The 16,944-nt window shown below is 39.5% G+C and overlaps 1 protein-coding gene across 2 annotated transcripts in view; it reads left to right on the plus strand.

Moving 5' to 3' along the window:
- The window catches only part of ltbp4 (latent transforming growth factor beta binding protein 4), a 105,109-nt gene that overhangs the window by 83,297 nt on the left and 4,868 nt on the right, over window positions 1-16,944 (plus strand). For both annotated transcript variants that reach the window (XM_066703940.1, XM_066703941.1), the window contains 13 exons: window positions 76-195; window positions 3,892-4,017; window positions 4,654-4,779; window positions 5,162-5,284; window positions 7,203-7,334; window positions 8,934-9,059; window positions 9,322-9,477; window positions 10,447-10,659; window positions 11,782-11,850; window positions 12,376-12,498; window positions 12,622-12,762; window positions 13,487-13,639; window positions 13,905-14,103. In XM_066703940.1, the coding sequence (XP_066560037.1) occupies window positions 76-195; window positions 3,892-4,017; window positions 4,654-4,779; window positions 5,162-5,284; window positions 7,203-7,334; window positions 8,934-9,059; window positions 9,322-9,477; window positions 10,447-10,659; window positions 11,782-11,850; window positions 12,376-12,498; window positions 12,622-12,762; window positions 13,487-13,639; window positions 13,905-14,103 (1,807 nt within the window). The remainder of the gene's footprint in view (window positions 1-75; window positions 196-3,891; window positions 4,018-4,653; window positions 4,780-5,161; window positions 5,285-7,202; window positions 7,335-8,933; window positions 9,060-9,321; window positions 9,478-10,446; window positions 10,660-11,781; window positions 11,851-12,375; window positions 12,499-12,621; window positions 12,763-13,486; window positions 13,640-13,904; window positions 14,104-16,944) is intronic.

Consider the following 16,944-nt stretch of genomic DNA (forward strand, 5'->3'; position numbering starts at 1 on the left):
ACCGCATCTGTCATTCATCTTTACTCCAGTGAGTCTTCTACCCTAAAACACATTGCTGTTGTCCAACTTTTCCAGACATCAATGAGTGTGAGAACCCTGTCCACTGTCCTGGTCAGGAATGTGTTAACTCCGAAGGCTCCTACAGGTGTGTCCCGTGTAGGAGTGGCTACAGACTGCAAAATGGCAGTTGTTCAGGTAATGTTTTCTTTTGTTTCCTTTTTTATTCACCCGGGTTCACTAGTTGCCAGGGTACAAAATACAGCTTGATTTGATTTGATTTACTTTTGGGGACTGCATACATTTGGTTGACCTACTGCTCATTTGTCACTATATATATTAATAAATCCGTTCCTACAATGAACTAATACCTTGAGTCTGCTAAAAGCTAAAACATGTTTCATATTCTCTCTTTGGGGACTGGAGCACTGAAATTAAATCAGGCAGAAGTAAGTATGTCACATCTAGCTGGTTACATAGGTTGGACTTTCCGAAACAGAAGCTCAGATTTTCACTCCAATTTCTTAAGAATAATTGCCAAACATCTGTCGGAAAGCCACCTTCTGTGAATGGAATGAGTTGCCCTGTGATTAGGCCCTTCCAGAACATCACAGACTATTTCTTTACCACACATGATGTGTGTTTACTAAAAAAAATGTCACAATGGTCAAGTAGAAAATAAGCACAATCGGTTGTATTTGTACTGCAGCCATTGCAAGACATCAAAACAGCAGGATATACGCCCAAAGTTCTTGCTCCAGTGCAAAATTTGCTCAGCTTCTTCTTGCTCCAACTAAACCCCAGCATTTTTAAAGTTTTTTGGCCAAAACTACAGAAACATTGGTCCAACTGCCAATCACAACATCCAAGCCCAGATTTGGCAGATTTATCTAGGGTAGATTCAAGACAATTTCTGGCAACCTGACCATTGGCATCAAGTGACAATTTTGGTTTTGGTGATTTCAGGATGTGTACAATTTTTTGGGTATTTTATCTGAACCTATATTTCAGAGTTTTATTCCTATTTTTTCACATCTTACAAATTCTGATGAGAGGTGGAATCTTTTAACATCTACATCTGTTTTACAAATATGTAGCTAGTTTTGCTCTGGAACAAAAAGCTTTCAAAATATCCCTGTGTATACTGGAAACAGTGGGGAAAAATTAAATAGTTGTATGATCTGGCCATCATAAAATCTGACTTTTACAGTCTACTCCCCTCAAAAATTTTAAAATAAATGTGCCTATATAGGAATCAGTATATTGTTAAACCATTGGCAAAATACATTAAGATACCACTCTGCACTTCTATCCATCGCAACGCAAAACAATAGGTGTAAACGCAGGTCTGTACCTGGATAACTGACTACAAAACTCAGTGTCCATATAGTGTAGTCAAAACACACAATTATTTATAGGCATATTGAATGCATGGCCCTCAGCCTATTTTCCATGCAACCCTGAAGCTAAAACTCTGCATTATAAATGACTGATAAATCAGCCATGAACACAAGTTATGTTATGTTCTTATGTTCAAATGTAGCAATAATCCAACTAATGCAAACTTACTATATAACTAAGGTAAGGTAATGCACCTGACGTTTATCCCCATCTTCCATAAGCAACAAATATATTATCATATACCATATTACAACACAAAGGATGAATTTAAAAAGGCCAGGTGAATGAGAGGGAAAGACACATCTAATCATTGCGGGTTCTGGGTGGGAATGAGCCTTGTGTGTGCGTAATGTGTCACTAGAAGCCTGTCAGTCCAATTAGGGGTGACACAGCACCCAGTACGATACAGTGGGAATTTTACACAACACCCTCTGATTTAAAAGGGAAAAACAAAAACCATGACAATCTGTAATTATTAAAAACAAAGCAAAAATGAAGTGTGTTATGAGTTCTTCTGCCTGTGGGAGGGGTCCACTCACTTTACATGTTTAGAGATTATCTTCATAGTTGGCCTGTTGTTGCATCCAGTCTTCCAAGAGCAAGAGAGAAGTAAAGGCTGGCTGTCTTCTTTGGATCTTGTAAGGTCAGAAGAAGTCTAGTCAGTAAAACATCAACAAAAATCAAGCTCTGGCAGTTTAATAGTAGCCTTCAGGGCTGCCACAACAAGCTAACACTAGCTAGCTACTTCTTGATAAAAAAAAAGGGAAACGTAAATCTGAAAAATCTAAAAGTGGTTTGCAATTTGCACTTTCTTTTTTGTAATATGGTACTATATCTATCTATCGCTTTACCACCAGTTCGTCACACTCACGTGCAATACAGTGGTAGAGAATTGAAGATGAAATTTGTCAATTATCATTGGACGAACACGATGTCAACATGACGTCCTCCCTTGGAGCACAATTTAAGTACATTAAATTGATATAAGAAATCCCGCCCTAAGGTGGACAGCAGGAGCCCATCCTCCTCTGCCCCCCACCACCACTTCACACAGCCTGCCCTTTCCCCTCTGCCTGCAGGTGTCGCTGTTGAAGCATTTAAATCAGAATTTCAATAATGGAATTTTTCCAAAGAAGAGAGAAATTATTTTATAAATGATACTGAGATTACTCTTTTTTATATTTTGATCTCCCTCTTGCCTCTCAAAAATAGAGGAGGAGCAACCTCCTTTGCATCTATGGACCGGCCTCCTCAGATTGATATATATATATATATATGTGTGTGTGTGTGTGTGTGTGTGTATATAATCAATAAGTAATAGAATACCTTTCACAGAAATGGTTTTTGTCATCATTGCATGGAGGCAGCTTTTTGGAACCTGTCCAGCCTAAAGACTTAGAAGTAGCAGTTTATCTCACTTGCGTTTGCCCATTGTTTCATGTCAGACTGTGCCATATGCCTACTGAAAAACACCTATTTTAATATGGCAGTGCTCTGCAAAACAGACTGTTCTGGATCTATATTTCTTCACATGGCCTTTTTAAAACTAGCATGGGGCAGCTTTAACGCCAGTGCACCACACAGCAACCTTGTTCTCTCCCTGCACTCAAGTCAGGGTCACTGCTTTTCAGAGCCCGGGAAGCTTCCCATAGCTAAGCACCGTCTTCAGAGAATCTGGTTTCTGTTTGTACAGTTGAAAGTCAGTTTTTTCTCTCTCTCTTTATGCACGGAGGTATTTGGCAAAATTCTTTACCTATGCGCACGGCTATTTGCACATACCGCATAAATCTGCAAAGCCTGGGGGAGAGAGAGAGAGCGCAAAGGTGTTTTCCATTAAAAGAGGAGTCTGAAGATGACAGGGCAGCCAGGGAGTATTGAGGGATAGGGAAGACTACACCAGGAGAGAACTTTTATAGTCCAGCAACAACGCACAGACGTTAGCAGAGACAGATGAGTCCCTTTATCTAAAGCAAACTTTCTGAAACATCTCTGCACGTATTATTAAGTGTATGGGGTTGCTATAGTGAATTAAATTCTCATTAAAAAAAAAAAAAAAAAACATTTGCAAGACTTTTAATATGTAAACAACTTGTATATCTTAACATTTTCTCTCATTTCTTTCATATTTTTATTTTGTATCTGATTGTTTTCTATTTAAAATATACTACAGGTATGAGCTTTGTTATGTTTGTTATAAAAGCATTTGTTAGCATTTATAAGAAATAAATATTTCTAATAATAATTTAAGGTGCCAGTGTGAAATACAGGGTATCATTAAAGTATCTCAAACTGCAGAAAACAGGTGTTTCAATCTTGTTTCTTTATGCATGTCTCCTTTGTCCATTGCATAAATTAGCAGTAACGTCTATCAGATCAAAGGTTGTACAGGGTTTTCAACAGTAAACAGCTCTGTAATGGAACACAAGGTCTTCTGTAAGCTTTAACTTATCTGCCAAGGGTGAGTGCCACTGAGAGTGTGTGTGTCTTTCCCAGATGTGGATGAGTGTCAGGATCCTCTGACCTGTGGTTCAGGCAGTCGCTGTGTGAACAATAATGGCTCCTTCCGCTGTGAATGTAAACAAGGCTTCAGGATGGACAGTAGTGGGCGGCAATGTAGAGGTGAGTAAACCATTGTTCAACCAGGTGTCACATTGCCATGTTTTTTTCAGGGGATCAGTTTTTCATCAATGCTCATGTATTCAAGCTGACCAATTGTGAAACACTTGGCTATTTTGGAGCTGTGTGTGTATTACGAACATAAAAAGTTAAGAAAGTTTACAATAGTTAACAACTTATTGATCCAAAACGCACATTTGTTTGCTGAATGCTCCCAAGGAGTTCGCTTCAGCAATATGGCTAAAAAGATTATGCCTTAGCCTTTGCCTTAAATAGAGGTCTGTAACAATATATGCAAAGCAATGATTTATCAAAAGTAACATCTTCAAATATAATAAAACTTGACCCCTGACTTACCAATGAATTTGTCTAGCCCCCCATGATGTGTTAGAGTCTGTGCTTTGTGTTGAGAAACTTGTATTGTATTTATTTGTGGTTGGTTGTTTGTTTATTAGTAGATACCCTGGCCAATATGCACATTTCGAGAAATCTAATACAGTAAGACCAAAAAAAAAAAAAAAAAAGAGTTCGATTACAGTTGTCACTCATGCCGGCTTTAATAGGACAGGGACATGAAAGTGTTTATAGTGTCTATTTGTATTTGTTTTTTTTCCTCTTTGTCATTGCTGCGATTCTCAGATATCAATGAATGCCTGTTAGAGGAGTTTTGTTTCCCCCATGGAGAGTGTCTTAACACAGACGGTTCCTATCAGTGCCTCTGTGCTGAAGGGTTCAAGACCACTCCAGATGGTGGTTCCTGTGTTGGTAAGAATCTTCTCAGACCATCTTCTCAGTAGTCTCTTGTCTTCTGTTTTGGTGTCATTGCTGGCGTTTGTAATATAGAAACAAAGAGGAATGTTTCAGGTCTTCTATAATAATGGGAAGATTAAATACCATTATATGTGTTCGCGTATAATAATTAAAATATGAATAATATTCTCCCTTTGGTTTGACTTGACAATATCTGCTTTGTACTTAAAGACACACTGAGTGTACACATTATGAATGTTTACATGTGGTTTTCATAGCCTAGCTAATCACATCCTACAATAAGCATCATACATCACACTACATACAAGCCAGTTGTGTATTCTGGAGGCAGGAACTGATTTCCTTGATGTTATGTCCAATTATGCTTCATTGCCAGATGTTGATGAGTGTGCCAGGCCAGGGCTGTGCCAGGACGGCCGCTGTATCAACACTGAGGGCTCATTTGAGTGCCAATGCCAGAATGGATTTACCACTAACCCTGAGAAGAATGCCTGCCTGGGTAAACTCAGTTTCAGATTGCTGATCTGAAATACAATTATTATTAATATATAGTATATTTATATACACTGCCTATATAATTTCTAAACCCCTTTTCAAAATTTAAACCCTTTTGTTGACTTTTAGCCTGGAATTAAAACGCATTACCATTTTTTTTGTATACATTTTTTTTAGTTTTTCCACAATTTTCAAAAATTAAACTGAAATAGCTTGGTTGGATAACTGTCCACCTTAGCAATAGCAATCCTAAATGAGCTCAGGTGTATACAGTCACCTTCAAAATCACACACCAAGAGTGATACATTTGGCCTCCACCTGTGTAAAAAGTGTAGTGATTCACATGTTTTCAGGAACTGGCGTAATCCGCCAGCAATGATATTTGGCCCACTCTTACCGGCGAAAACACTGTCAGCACCCCCCCCAGGTCTTACCGGCGAAAACACCGTCAACCCGCTGATTATTAGCTCGGAAGAATTTTGGCCCGAGGCGCAACCTAGTTGACGACCCCTGCTGTAGGTTTCCCTATGTGTAGTGCATTGCATAGCAAAGACACAACCATGAGCACCAAGGAGCTTTCAAAAGGACTCTGACAAAGTTATTGAAAGGCACAGATCAGGGGATGAGTATAAAGAAATATCAAAGGACTTGAATATCCCTTGGAGCATGGTCAAGATGATTATTAAGAAGTGGAAGGTGAATTGCACCACCAATTCCCCGGCCTAGACCAGGCCATTCTTCCAAACTGGATGACCGAGCAAAAAGGTGACTGATCACAGAGGCTACCAAGAGGAAAATAACAACATTGCAAGAGCTACAGGCTTTTATAGTCAAGATTGGTCAAACTGTGCATGTGACAACAATGTCCCAAGCACTCCACAAATCTGACTTATATGGTGCCCAAGAAAGCCCATCCAAGTAAAGTAAAGTTTTGTGGTCTGAGAAAACTAAAATGGAACTTTTTGGCCTAAATGCAAAGCATTATGTTTGGCACAAAATCAACACACCGCATCATGCAAAGTTCGCCATCCCTGCTGTGAAGCATGATGGTGGCTGCATCATGTTATGGGGATGTTTCTTATCGGCAAGGATTGGGGCACTTGTCAGGATAGAATGGAAAATGAATGGAGGAAAGTATAGAAAACTCCTTGAGTAAAACCTGCTGCCCTTTGCAAGAAAGCTAAAACTGGGAAGAAAGTTTACCTTGCAGCATGACAATGACCCAAAGCACACATCCAAAACTATACTGAGGTGGCTAAGGAACAAAAAGGAAAATGTGCTTTAGTGGCCCAGTCAGCGCACCAACCTATAATCAAATAGAAAATGTGTGGTATAACTTTGCTGTCTATCTACGCTCCTCAACGAACTTGACTGAGCTTAAGCAGTGTTGTAAAGAAGAATGGTCAAATACTGCCACATCTAGATGTTCAAAGTTGGTAGAGACCCAAAAACGTTTTTTTCCCCTGAACAGTGTGAAATATTGAATATGTGTTGACACAGCAAAATTAGAAAAAAGTTGAAGGGGGTGCAGACATTCTATAGGCACTGTAAATGTATTGCAGCAGCAGATGTATTAGAGTGAAAAGGCTAGGACTGATGTCCTTTGAAGTGTAAAACTGATCTAAATGATTTCAAATAAGAGATGACAGGATTTGCACATCTGCTGATACATCTATTCATGCAGAAGTCATTATAGCTGAACATTTCAACTGTAGGGTAACTATTATTTAGTTTGTTTGTACAGTTTCTTCTTCTTTTACCTCCCCTTCTCCTCCTCTAACTAGAATATCACCATTCAATACAAAACATATAACTGTCTTTCTTGAACAGCTAGAATTTGCCAGGCCTTTTCATGTGTTGTTTCAGTAATGATGGTGACTCCTCTCACTTCACATATATGAGTGTGTCTTTTGGTTGTTTAGATGTGGACGAGTGTGCCGACACAAGGGGGGAGGTGTGCCACCCCCAGCGTTGTGAGAACACCATTGGCTCCTATCACTGCATCACCACCTGCGAACCTGGTTTAAGACTGACAGCGAGTGGAGAGTGTGTGGGTAAGGGTGCTAAAATCTATCAATATCTGTAGCTCCTAAAATCAGTCTCGATTAAGATTGGGATTATGGTTAGCCTTAAGGGGTAAGGGTTAGAACTTTGCATATAGCAATGTGGATATTGCAGAAACAGTCCATTTGCAATGCATGGCAGCTTGCTTTTATATGTAGTCTGGGAGGTACCACTGCATTTTTTCTTATGAGTAATCACTTTTCAAAAACATGCAGTCTCAGAAAGCCTCAAAAAGGCAAAGAAATTAACAGATCTGAATAGCTCCCAGCAGAATTGCTTAGTTTCAGACACTTAAGTTGCCTTCTTGCCCTGGGAGGCCACTTGTGGGAAATGTGGATGCTATTGCTTCAATGCAGTTGCGCTTAAAGACACCTGTCCCATTCAAAGAGAATATTATCTTTGCCTCAGGGAAATGGAAACCGGTAGAATAAAATCTCCTGGGTGCACATCCTGACTTTGTGCTCATGTCAACTAATTCAAAACAAAAGGCTCACCGGATATCATGGCCAAGGAGTGTATTTACTTGTTTTATGGGATTTGGCATGTGGGCCCCTTTGTTAGACAGCTATTTTTAACATGGAGGGTACTGTGCCAGTAACTTACTGTCCGGTGGAGGGCTGTCACCGTGCCGACAGCTGTAGTGTTCATAACTTGAGCTGGAATGTTAAGAGCCCACTCTCCCTCACAGCTGTGCTGGATTCCTGTCAGTGTCGCTGTGTTGTTTTCCACACCAAAGACTTTTTGTTTTTGTGCTGCCACTCTGCACAAGCCAAGAAAGGCATCTGTATCCCATTGGGTTTGTTCTTTATCTCTGCGGTTACAGGAACACATGGTGGGGGCTATGTAGGCCGGAGGTGCGCAGGTCAACACGGAAACATCTCTCCCTCTCTTGCAGTCTAGCTATGTAGGACACCGAAAGAGATACAAATTTGTTGGCTTGATTCAACACCCTTTTGAGTAACAGTAACAGAAGGAGCTGTTCAATATAGAGCATGTCAACAAGCAGGTCATTAAGTGATGGATTTTTAAACCTTTCTAGCTGCTGGAGTGCTTTTATAGCCTTTCAACAATGGGCCATTATGTCAAAATAACCTAAACTCAAATAGAAAAACACGTATAATTATAATGCTTACATTAACATTACAAGCAGGATGACAGGGTTAAAGATTCTCTCTTAATGTGAGCCAAAATTATTATAAAGTGAGAATGTTTGTTTTGTGCCCCTGTGGCAGGATTTTCTGAGGATGCCTTGACCTGTCTCTTAGCTATCAGGGGTCCTCAATCCCCAGTCTGGAAAAGCACTGATATGAGATACTATTTGATCATGCAGAATCCTTATATTTCATTTGGGGATCAATCTTGTCAATTTCCTCAGGAAGAACACTCACTTTCGTCTCTTTTTTTTGTGCTGTTTAATCTGAAATTCAGTTCCACTTCACAGACATCATCCACAAGATTATTCCAAAAAAGAAAACCCCACCACAGACATGTAGAAGAAAATGGTCCTGCTTTAAAACCATTCTAAGAAATTAAGTTCTCAACTTGTAAACAAAAATCTGTGTCATAAAGATGCACTTCCTGTCTTGCAGACATTGATGAATGTGCCAACAAGACCATCTGTGGCCCTAATACCATCTGCCAAAACCTGTTCGGATTGTACCAATGCACGTGTGAGCGGGGTTTCAAAATAGCGGCAGACGAAAGACAATGTGTGGGTATGTATGAGTCCTATACCCCACCAACTCACATACCAACTGCCAAATCTGGGCTTTGTATTGATTTGTCTTATTTTCTAATCATAAACTCACAAACAATTATAACATTGGGATATTATTGCTCACACAATTCATTGTAGATTGAAATAGATCGTAAATGTTGTTTTGGTGTATTTTGAAATTTGTGTGCCTTTTTTTTTTTTTAACGAATGGGGCACAGAATGTCCAAGGAACCAATTCTCTCTCGCTCTCTCTCTTCCAGACATTAATGAGTGCGAGAGCCTGCATGGAGTTTGTGGGGATGCGCTCTGTGAGAACGTCGCAGGCTCGTTCCTGTGTAACTGTCCCTGGGAGAATGAGGAGTTTGACACCAGGACCAGACAATGTTTGAGAAGGCCTGGGTCTGAGTCTGAACCAGGTAGTCCTTTACCCACTAGCAGTAGCACATATGAGGGCATTTAAAACTGACATTTTTCAATTTCTCGAAGAGCAAACTCTTTAAAAAGTATGGAAAATCAAGTTTGACAGCATTATGTTCTGTGCTAAAATATCTTTGTACATGCCACAATTTTTCTTTTACTACCAGTGCTGTACAGAGAAAATATGAAACACTGTACTACAGTGTTTTTGACAGTATTGGCTTGATATGGTTTAATCACACTAAATACACATATTTTTTTATTTTTGATATACTTTGCTAAACAGTATATACTCTCTGTTTGACAAGCAGTTAGGCAGGGCAACACTGCCATCTTATGTTGAACAAATGAATGAGTGAGTGGGAATAGTTCTGTATTGGCAATATAAATTGGAAGGACCTAAACGGCAAACTGGATTCAGTATGACAGCTTTAGTCTCCTGTATGGTCTTTAGCATACGTTTAATTTGATTATTGACGCTCTGTATTACATTTCACATGTATTTAAAGCAGTGATGGGCAACTTGCAGCCCCCACCCCCAAAATAAAGAAAGAAAGAAAACAGTAGTATATTTATGACAACTGCTTATTTTGTATCAATGTATTACTCCCTTACTACATTGTTGATATGTATTTATTGCATTATATTGCTATTATTTTATTAAAATGTAGCATTTGTTTCTTGTAATTGTGGTAAAATTGCGGCACAGGCAGTTTGACACCCAGACTTGTGGCCCACTGATTAATTTAGGTTGCTCACCACTATTTAAAGCAAATGTATTTTTAAAAGTCTTTGAATGTTAAATTGTAATTATATTTTAATAAAAATGATAATAATGATAAAAAATTCAAAACCGAGGCTAGGGAACTTGTCCCAGCCTGCACGATTCTGTGTGTGTCTTCATTCTATGGTGGTTCTCTCTTGGTTTCTGTAATACTGTTTTTTTCTGTTTGTTTTTCTCCCCCCAGCTCGCCCAGGGTTTTCCGACAGCTCTCTCTCAGTAAATCCTCCAGACGCGACATCCCCCCGGGAGGAAATGCAGGAATGTTACTACGACATGGACAACCTCCACATGTGTCACAAGCTGTCCCTCAACAGCACCCGCCAAAAATGCTGCTGCACTATTGGGGAGGGCTGGGGAGTAGGGTGCCAGGCCACGCCCTGCCCTGCCCCTGGAACAGGTAGCCACACAACGCATGCATGTCTCATTCTGTGAATCATTCTCCTGTACATATTCCCAAACCTAGGCAGATACATACAGAACCCTGCTGTGAGAAAAGAAGCAGAGAGGGTGGCAAGTACCAACACAAAGGTGTGTAGTAGTCCAGGCATCTACAGGAAGCAGAATTTATGGAAGATGTCTATCTGTAGGCAAACTGTATTTAATTTGGGGGTTATTTGTTAGAACCTTCTCTTGGCAATGTGCATTGTTAAGAGTTACACTGGTCATGCTTAAATCGATTCAGATCAGACTTTCTGAGGCTGCGACAGACATATACACCTTTACCCCAAGTCTTTGCGAGGGTAAAACTTTTACCACATTACAGGTGAAAGCATGTTATATCGAACTTGCTTTGGCCTCAAGCATTTCCGGTATTAAGAGTCGGCAGATAATTTTTGTTAGAGCTAACACGGTGTATGCCGGAAATAAATGTGTTCTACAATGGTTAAATAATATCTTCTTTCTTCAATTACAACAATTATTTTATAAGCTTGCTTAAAAGATACAGTGTATTAACAACTCGGGTACTAAACACTGCTAATGCAACCATGTAGGCTCGGTTTTATCACACATCAATCTTTTGGACTTTGTGTAATGCTTAAGAAAATGAAAATCACATAAAATATCAGAAATGCTTTAAATTACACATTCTTACAAATTGTTTAGCAAATAGGTGCATGGGCCAGTTTGTCACTTACCTAACTCTGTTATACGTAGATTGTTAAGTAATATGAACCGTTAACTATTAAAAAGTTTGAAAATATTTTGGAGATGGGAGTTTTAACTTATAGAAAAGGTTCCAATGAAGCTAACAAAGGTAAACTAATCAACTGATTTAAACTGTCAATGTAATAACTTTAAGACATTTTTTATGCAATGGCGATTGGAGTGAAGGTTTAAAAATGCTGTAAATGCACTTGGCTTTGTTTTTGCTTAACTGCATTATATCAGATTGCGTTATATCGGGGTAGAGGTGTATAGTCAATCGTGAGTACTGGCAAACCTCTGAGGCCACCAAGCATGTTAGTGTGAGGTTTGCAGCCCCTAACATGATTCTGCATGTTCTTTGTTTTTCTCCCAGATGAGTTTCAAGCACTGTGCCCATACGGAAGAGGATTTGTCAGTTCAGCATCCAGCTTAAGTTTTAAAGGTCAGTGAAAGCTATCTAAATCTTCCCCCCTCATTCAATGCAGACACAAACATTATAAGGGCTGGATTGCTCCAGAATTCTAGTTTGATATATACCTTCTGCAGATCTAATTAAACTGGTTGTCTTAAACATCTCAGGAGGGAAATAGGAGTCCACGAAATACTGGTAAACACTGGATAAAATCTTAGTCTCCATCTTCTGTCATAGTTGTGAGTCAAAGAATACTGGTGAAAATCCATTTGTGAGACACGTCTGATTTTGATTTCCTGCAGATCAAAATGGTCTAGCCATCACAAAGCTCGAAACCCCTTAATAGTAAGTGAAACCTGGAATTTAAAGGATTGTTAGCTATTAACATGACTGCCATCCCTTCACTGTCCCTGGCACAATATGAACCTTTATATTGTCATGATTACTTTCAGAAAAGCAGTGCCGAACTAATTTGAAAATCACTCTGTCTGTGGATTTCGTTTTTTCCACTTTGAAAGTCATGTAGTGGATGTCTGTTTGTGTTGTCTTGTACAGACGTGGACGAATGTAAAGACTTCGAAGTTTGTAAAAATGGGGTTTGTGTGAACGACATCCCTGGTTATACCTGTTACTGCACCAGTGGCTACTACTTTGACTCAAATCTACTGGAGTGTATCGGCAAGTGATATTATTTTTTCCTTACTTGTCCTTTATCTGTCTCTCTCTGTCTCACAAAGATTATAATGAGTGTGAAGGAGATGAAGCCTGTATACATAAGAGTGTAATCTCTCTCTCTCTCAGATAACAATGAGTGTGAGGGCACCGAAACATGTCCCGGTGGTACATGTATCAACACCATGGGCTCATATTACTGCCACTGTGAACCCCCCCTGGTCCTGGATTTTACCCAGACAGGCTGTATGAACACCACCTTGCCCACAGGTAAAACACATTTAAAGTGAGCAGCCCCCAGCTCTGACAGAACGCGAAACATAAAAAGGAACAAACACACCAGACACTGGTATCGCAAGGCTTACAATTTCACTCCATTTTTCTCTTTCTTAAAGAAGCCGAATGCTTTTTGAGTTTCTGTCCAACTATTAAAGCTACTGAGATGGTAAGAGAAAAACATGGGGACCCAAGAAAGTCATTACATTATTTAATTGCACATATTTTGTTAATCTCTTTTAAGATGCAAGTTATAGTTTTTGAAAAACATCTGTCAATAAAACAAAAAACAAGATATATACATGACACAGCAGGGGGTTGGAAGTGTCTTTGAGGATCAGGGCTGGTGATTTTACAGGAAGTAGACTTGTTCTATGGATTACATTCAGTGTGAAAACAAAACAAGCCTTTACAAAGTCTAACAAATATCCAAAGCCCAACTCCCAACTGACTATACTTATTACAAATTGCTAGCTTTAGGTCACCAAATGGTTTTCCCAAAGTACTCAAGTGCCAATCCGTTTGGGTCTTGGTCATCAAGTAAAGTATCCAAGGTTGTGTCTGAATTCGCAGTCCTTGTACATTCCAGATCAGTAGTCAAAGCAAATTTTCATGATACATTCCTGTGCAAAGGTTTGTGTTTCAAACTGAGAGAGCATTGGTTACTGTCAAGTCCCTAGCAATGTTTGGTTTATTCCAGGTGTTTGTCTTTCCCCAGGTGAGTTTCTCGATTACTGCTGGCAAGAAATATCAGAGGATTTAGTTTGCCAACAAGCATTCTTGGAGAGACAGGTTACCTTTCAAGAATGCTGCTGTCGGCATGGAAAAGCCTGGAGTATGAATTGTGCTCTCTGTCCAGACACAGGCTCAGGTAACTATACTTGTCACAGATGATGACCAAACCCCCACCTGCTTCAACCAACAGAACAATAAGTCTAGGAATTTAATCAAGATATTGACGATTTGAAAACCATCCTGAAAAATATCCATCCAACATTGGACTAACAATAATTGGAGAAAGATATGTTTACACAGTTAATATACAAAGCAACTAAACATCTTAGCCACTTTCTACTGCTATGTTACATATGTGACTGTTGATAGGTGGTCAACAATGCCTTGTCTTATCTCTGCAGACATGTATGAAAAACTGTGTTCCCAGACCATTGGAGAGGATTACAGCCAACCATATGGACCTGATGCTTTTGTTGATTACTCTGACTACCATTTGCCAGACCGTGATGACTACCCACCACCAGGACGCAGAGATCAGTGGTACAGGGGCAGACCTCCCAGCTCGTATGGGCTGCGGGAAGGCCCCTACGGCCGGCGCAGGTAACCTAGTTTCACTGCATCCCAAAGAGCAAGGTAGTTTGCCAGTAACTCATATCTTCTAATGTATAAAAACATTTAGACAGCTCCTTAAATGTGTTTTTGCAGCAGTTATACAGTACAGCGTTGCATAAAACTATATTTGACTAGTCTAATGCAAGTTAAGCTAAGGTCACACTACATGATTTTTAGCCTAATGTTTGCGCTATTTGGCTTTCCCGACAAATCTGCACAGCTCGTGATAACAAGCAGCTTGGTCTGGGCAGGTTGGCCGCTACCAATGACTGTGTAGTGTGAGCAGGGCTGTGATGCAATCGCTTGCACTCTGATCCAATAGCGTCTATGACTTTTTATCACATAGTTTTCATCAGCGGGTAGTTGTAGTCGGTTTTTCAAAGTATGTATTTAATTCAGTAAATAAATATGGAGTGTAATTTGTGCCAAAATAATTAGTTAAATAAATTATTTATATATATATATATGTACACACTCACCTAAAGGATTATTAGGAACACCTGTTCAATTTCTCATTAATGCAATTATCTAACCAACCAATCACATGGCAGTTGCTTCAATGCATTTAGGGGTGTGGTCCTGGTCAAGACAATCTCCTGAACTCCAACCTGAATGTCTGAATGGGAAAGAAAGGTGATTTAAGCAATTTTGAGCGTGGCATGGTTGTTGGTGCCAGACGGGCCGGTCTGAGTATTTCACATCTGCTCAGTTACTGGGATTTTCACGCACAACCATTTCTAGGGTTTACAAAGAATGGTGTGAAAAGGGAAAAACATCCAGTATGCGGCAGTCCTGTGGACGAAAATGCCTTGTTGATGCTAGAGGTCAGAGGAGAATGGGCCGACTGATTCAAGCTGATAGAAGAGCAACTTTGACTGAAATAGCCACTCGTTTCAACCGAGGTATGCAGCAAAGCATTTGTGAAGCCACAACGCTTACAACCTTGTCGACGAAAACTCCTGTAATTGTAATCTAGTTTTAGTCAGTGTAATTGTACTCGCATTTTAGTCTATATATATACATTTCTTTTTACTTCATCATCACCATTATGCATTATGTCTGATTTACATCCATTATTGGATGGATGCAAAACATAAACATAATGATTGACTTAATTTGAAATGTATTTGAAATCAAGTCACAAACAGCTATTGTAAGCTTCTTGGTCACAAATTATTGTAATTCTTTTTTTTTTTTTTAAGTTTGAAGTCTCTCTTGAATTTTTGTGTGAGAATAGAGTTATAAGAACAGTATGGAAGCATATAGTGGACTTTATTCAAATGAAAATGCAATCCCACAATTGCATTTTCATTTTCCATGTATGCATGCGTTATTTAGGTAAAACTGCAAAAGCAATCATTTTGCATTTTTTAATATATATTCTAGTACACATTCACTGACAATATCTAGTTTTTGTATATTCTAGTACACATATTCACTGACAATATTGAAATGTCAAATAGCTTTTGCGTGATCTTTTCATTTTCAAAGATTTCCCCCACTGATACAAAAATAATTGGTTGTTTAAAGTGATATTAAAAGCATCTTGTTAAGCCCTATGGTTGCCAAGCGTGAATTGCGCTTCATCCTGTAAATGCTTAATGTGGCTTACTGTACTTATAAGTTAACCAATTAGATCATAACTTTACTAATAACAAGACCCACACTTACCAGTCCTATATACAAAATAATAGGCATTTATCAATCTGTATCAACTTCACGTTAAGCCCAATACAGTAAACCACATTAAGCGTGTTCAACGTTAAGCACAACACACGCTCGGGTACAATCGGGTCGCATTCTGTTGCACAGATGTTTGCGGTTCTGCACAGAGCTACAGATTCCCACCGATCCCATCATTGGAGCAGCGCAGATCTGGGCAGAACTGTGATAAACTGCGCTACACAAACGTGATGGCTGAGTCTGCATGTCACACCCCATGTAAACACACCGACAAAGTGATATACTTCGGAAATCTTCTTACAGGCACAATGGCCAATGATAGAACTGCACTGAGCATTTCAAATCTCTGGACAAGCCATGCGTGATTTTGATTGCACCATGAAACAGCAGCCCGACTGCCTCCCAAAATACTGTAATTTATGTCCATTATTTTTCTGTTAAATTTTGGTTTCGTCACATTTTTGTCAAATAAAATTAGAAGGCATTTATTTATAGTTATCATTTTTTTTAACTTTATTTAATCTCGTTATCACCATAGTTATCGTCACTGAAAATAGGTCATAGTTTTCATTGACCAAAATAACACTGGTCCAATGTGCTCGTGAGTGTCCAGATCCATGTGTGTTTACTTTTTCTCTGGATGGATCACTTGTGTTTCCTTGAGATTTGGAGAGTATCGAGGCTGAGGCTGAGCTCCCCATGACCAATTATTTTAGATAATTCAGTAAGTGGAGGGCCCCCTTTACTTAAACTATCGTGTAGTTTGCACTGCTTCTCGGTGCAAAGGACATAAATTAATTGAAAGCCGGTCGTTAAGTGTGAGCTCAAAATCGGGTCAGATTTTAGAAATCGTGTAGTGTGACTCTAGCATTAGTCAGTTGCATAAACATTAAGACTGATTAGCACTTAAAAGTCAAAGTTAGCCTCCTCACCCCCATCTTAGAATTGAAGTCTATCTTTGCACGGAAACTGTTTACCTGAGACAATGGCGACACCGTCACTGCTGCTGACAGGCGGAGCCTCCCACTGCCCTGCATACACTCCGTCCCCCAAAGCATCAAGACTCCTCCCCAAAGACTTAAATAACCAATCCTGTGCTCCATTTCAGTTGTAAGGGCGGTCCTCCGACTCCAGTACGCAGATGTT

The sequence above is a fragment of the Amia ocellicauda genome, chromosome 5, assembly GCF_036373705.1.
Source record: "Amia ocellicauda isolate fAmiCal2 chromosome 5, fAmiCal2.hap1, whole genome shotgun sequence".
NCBI classification, from domain to species: domain Eukaryota; kingdom Metazoa; phylum Chordata; class Actinopteri; order Amiiformes; family Amiidae; genus Amia; species Amia ocellicauda.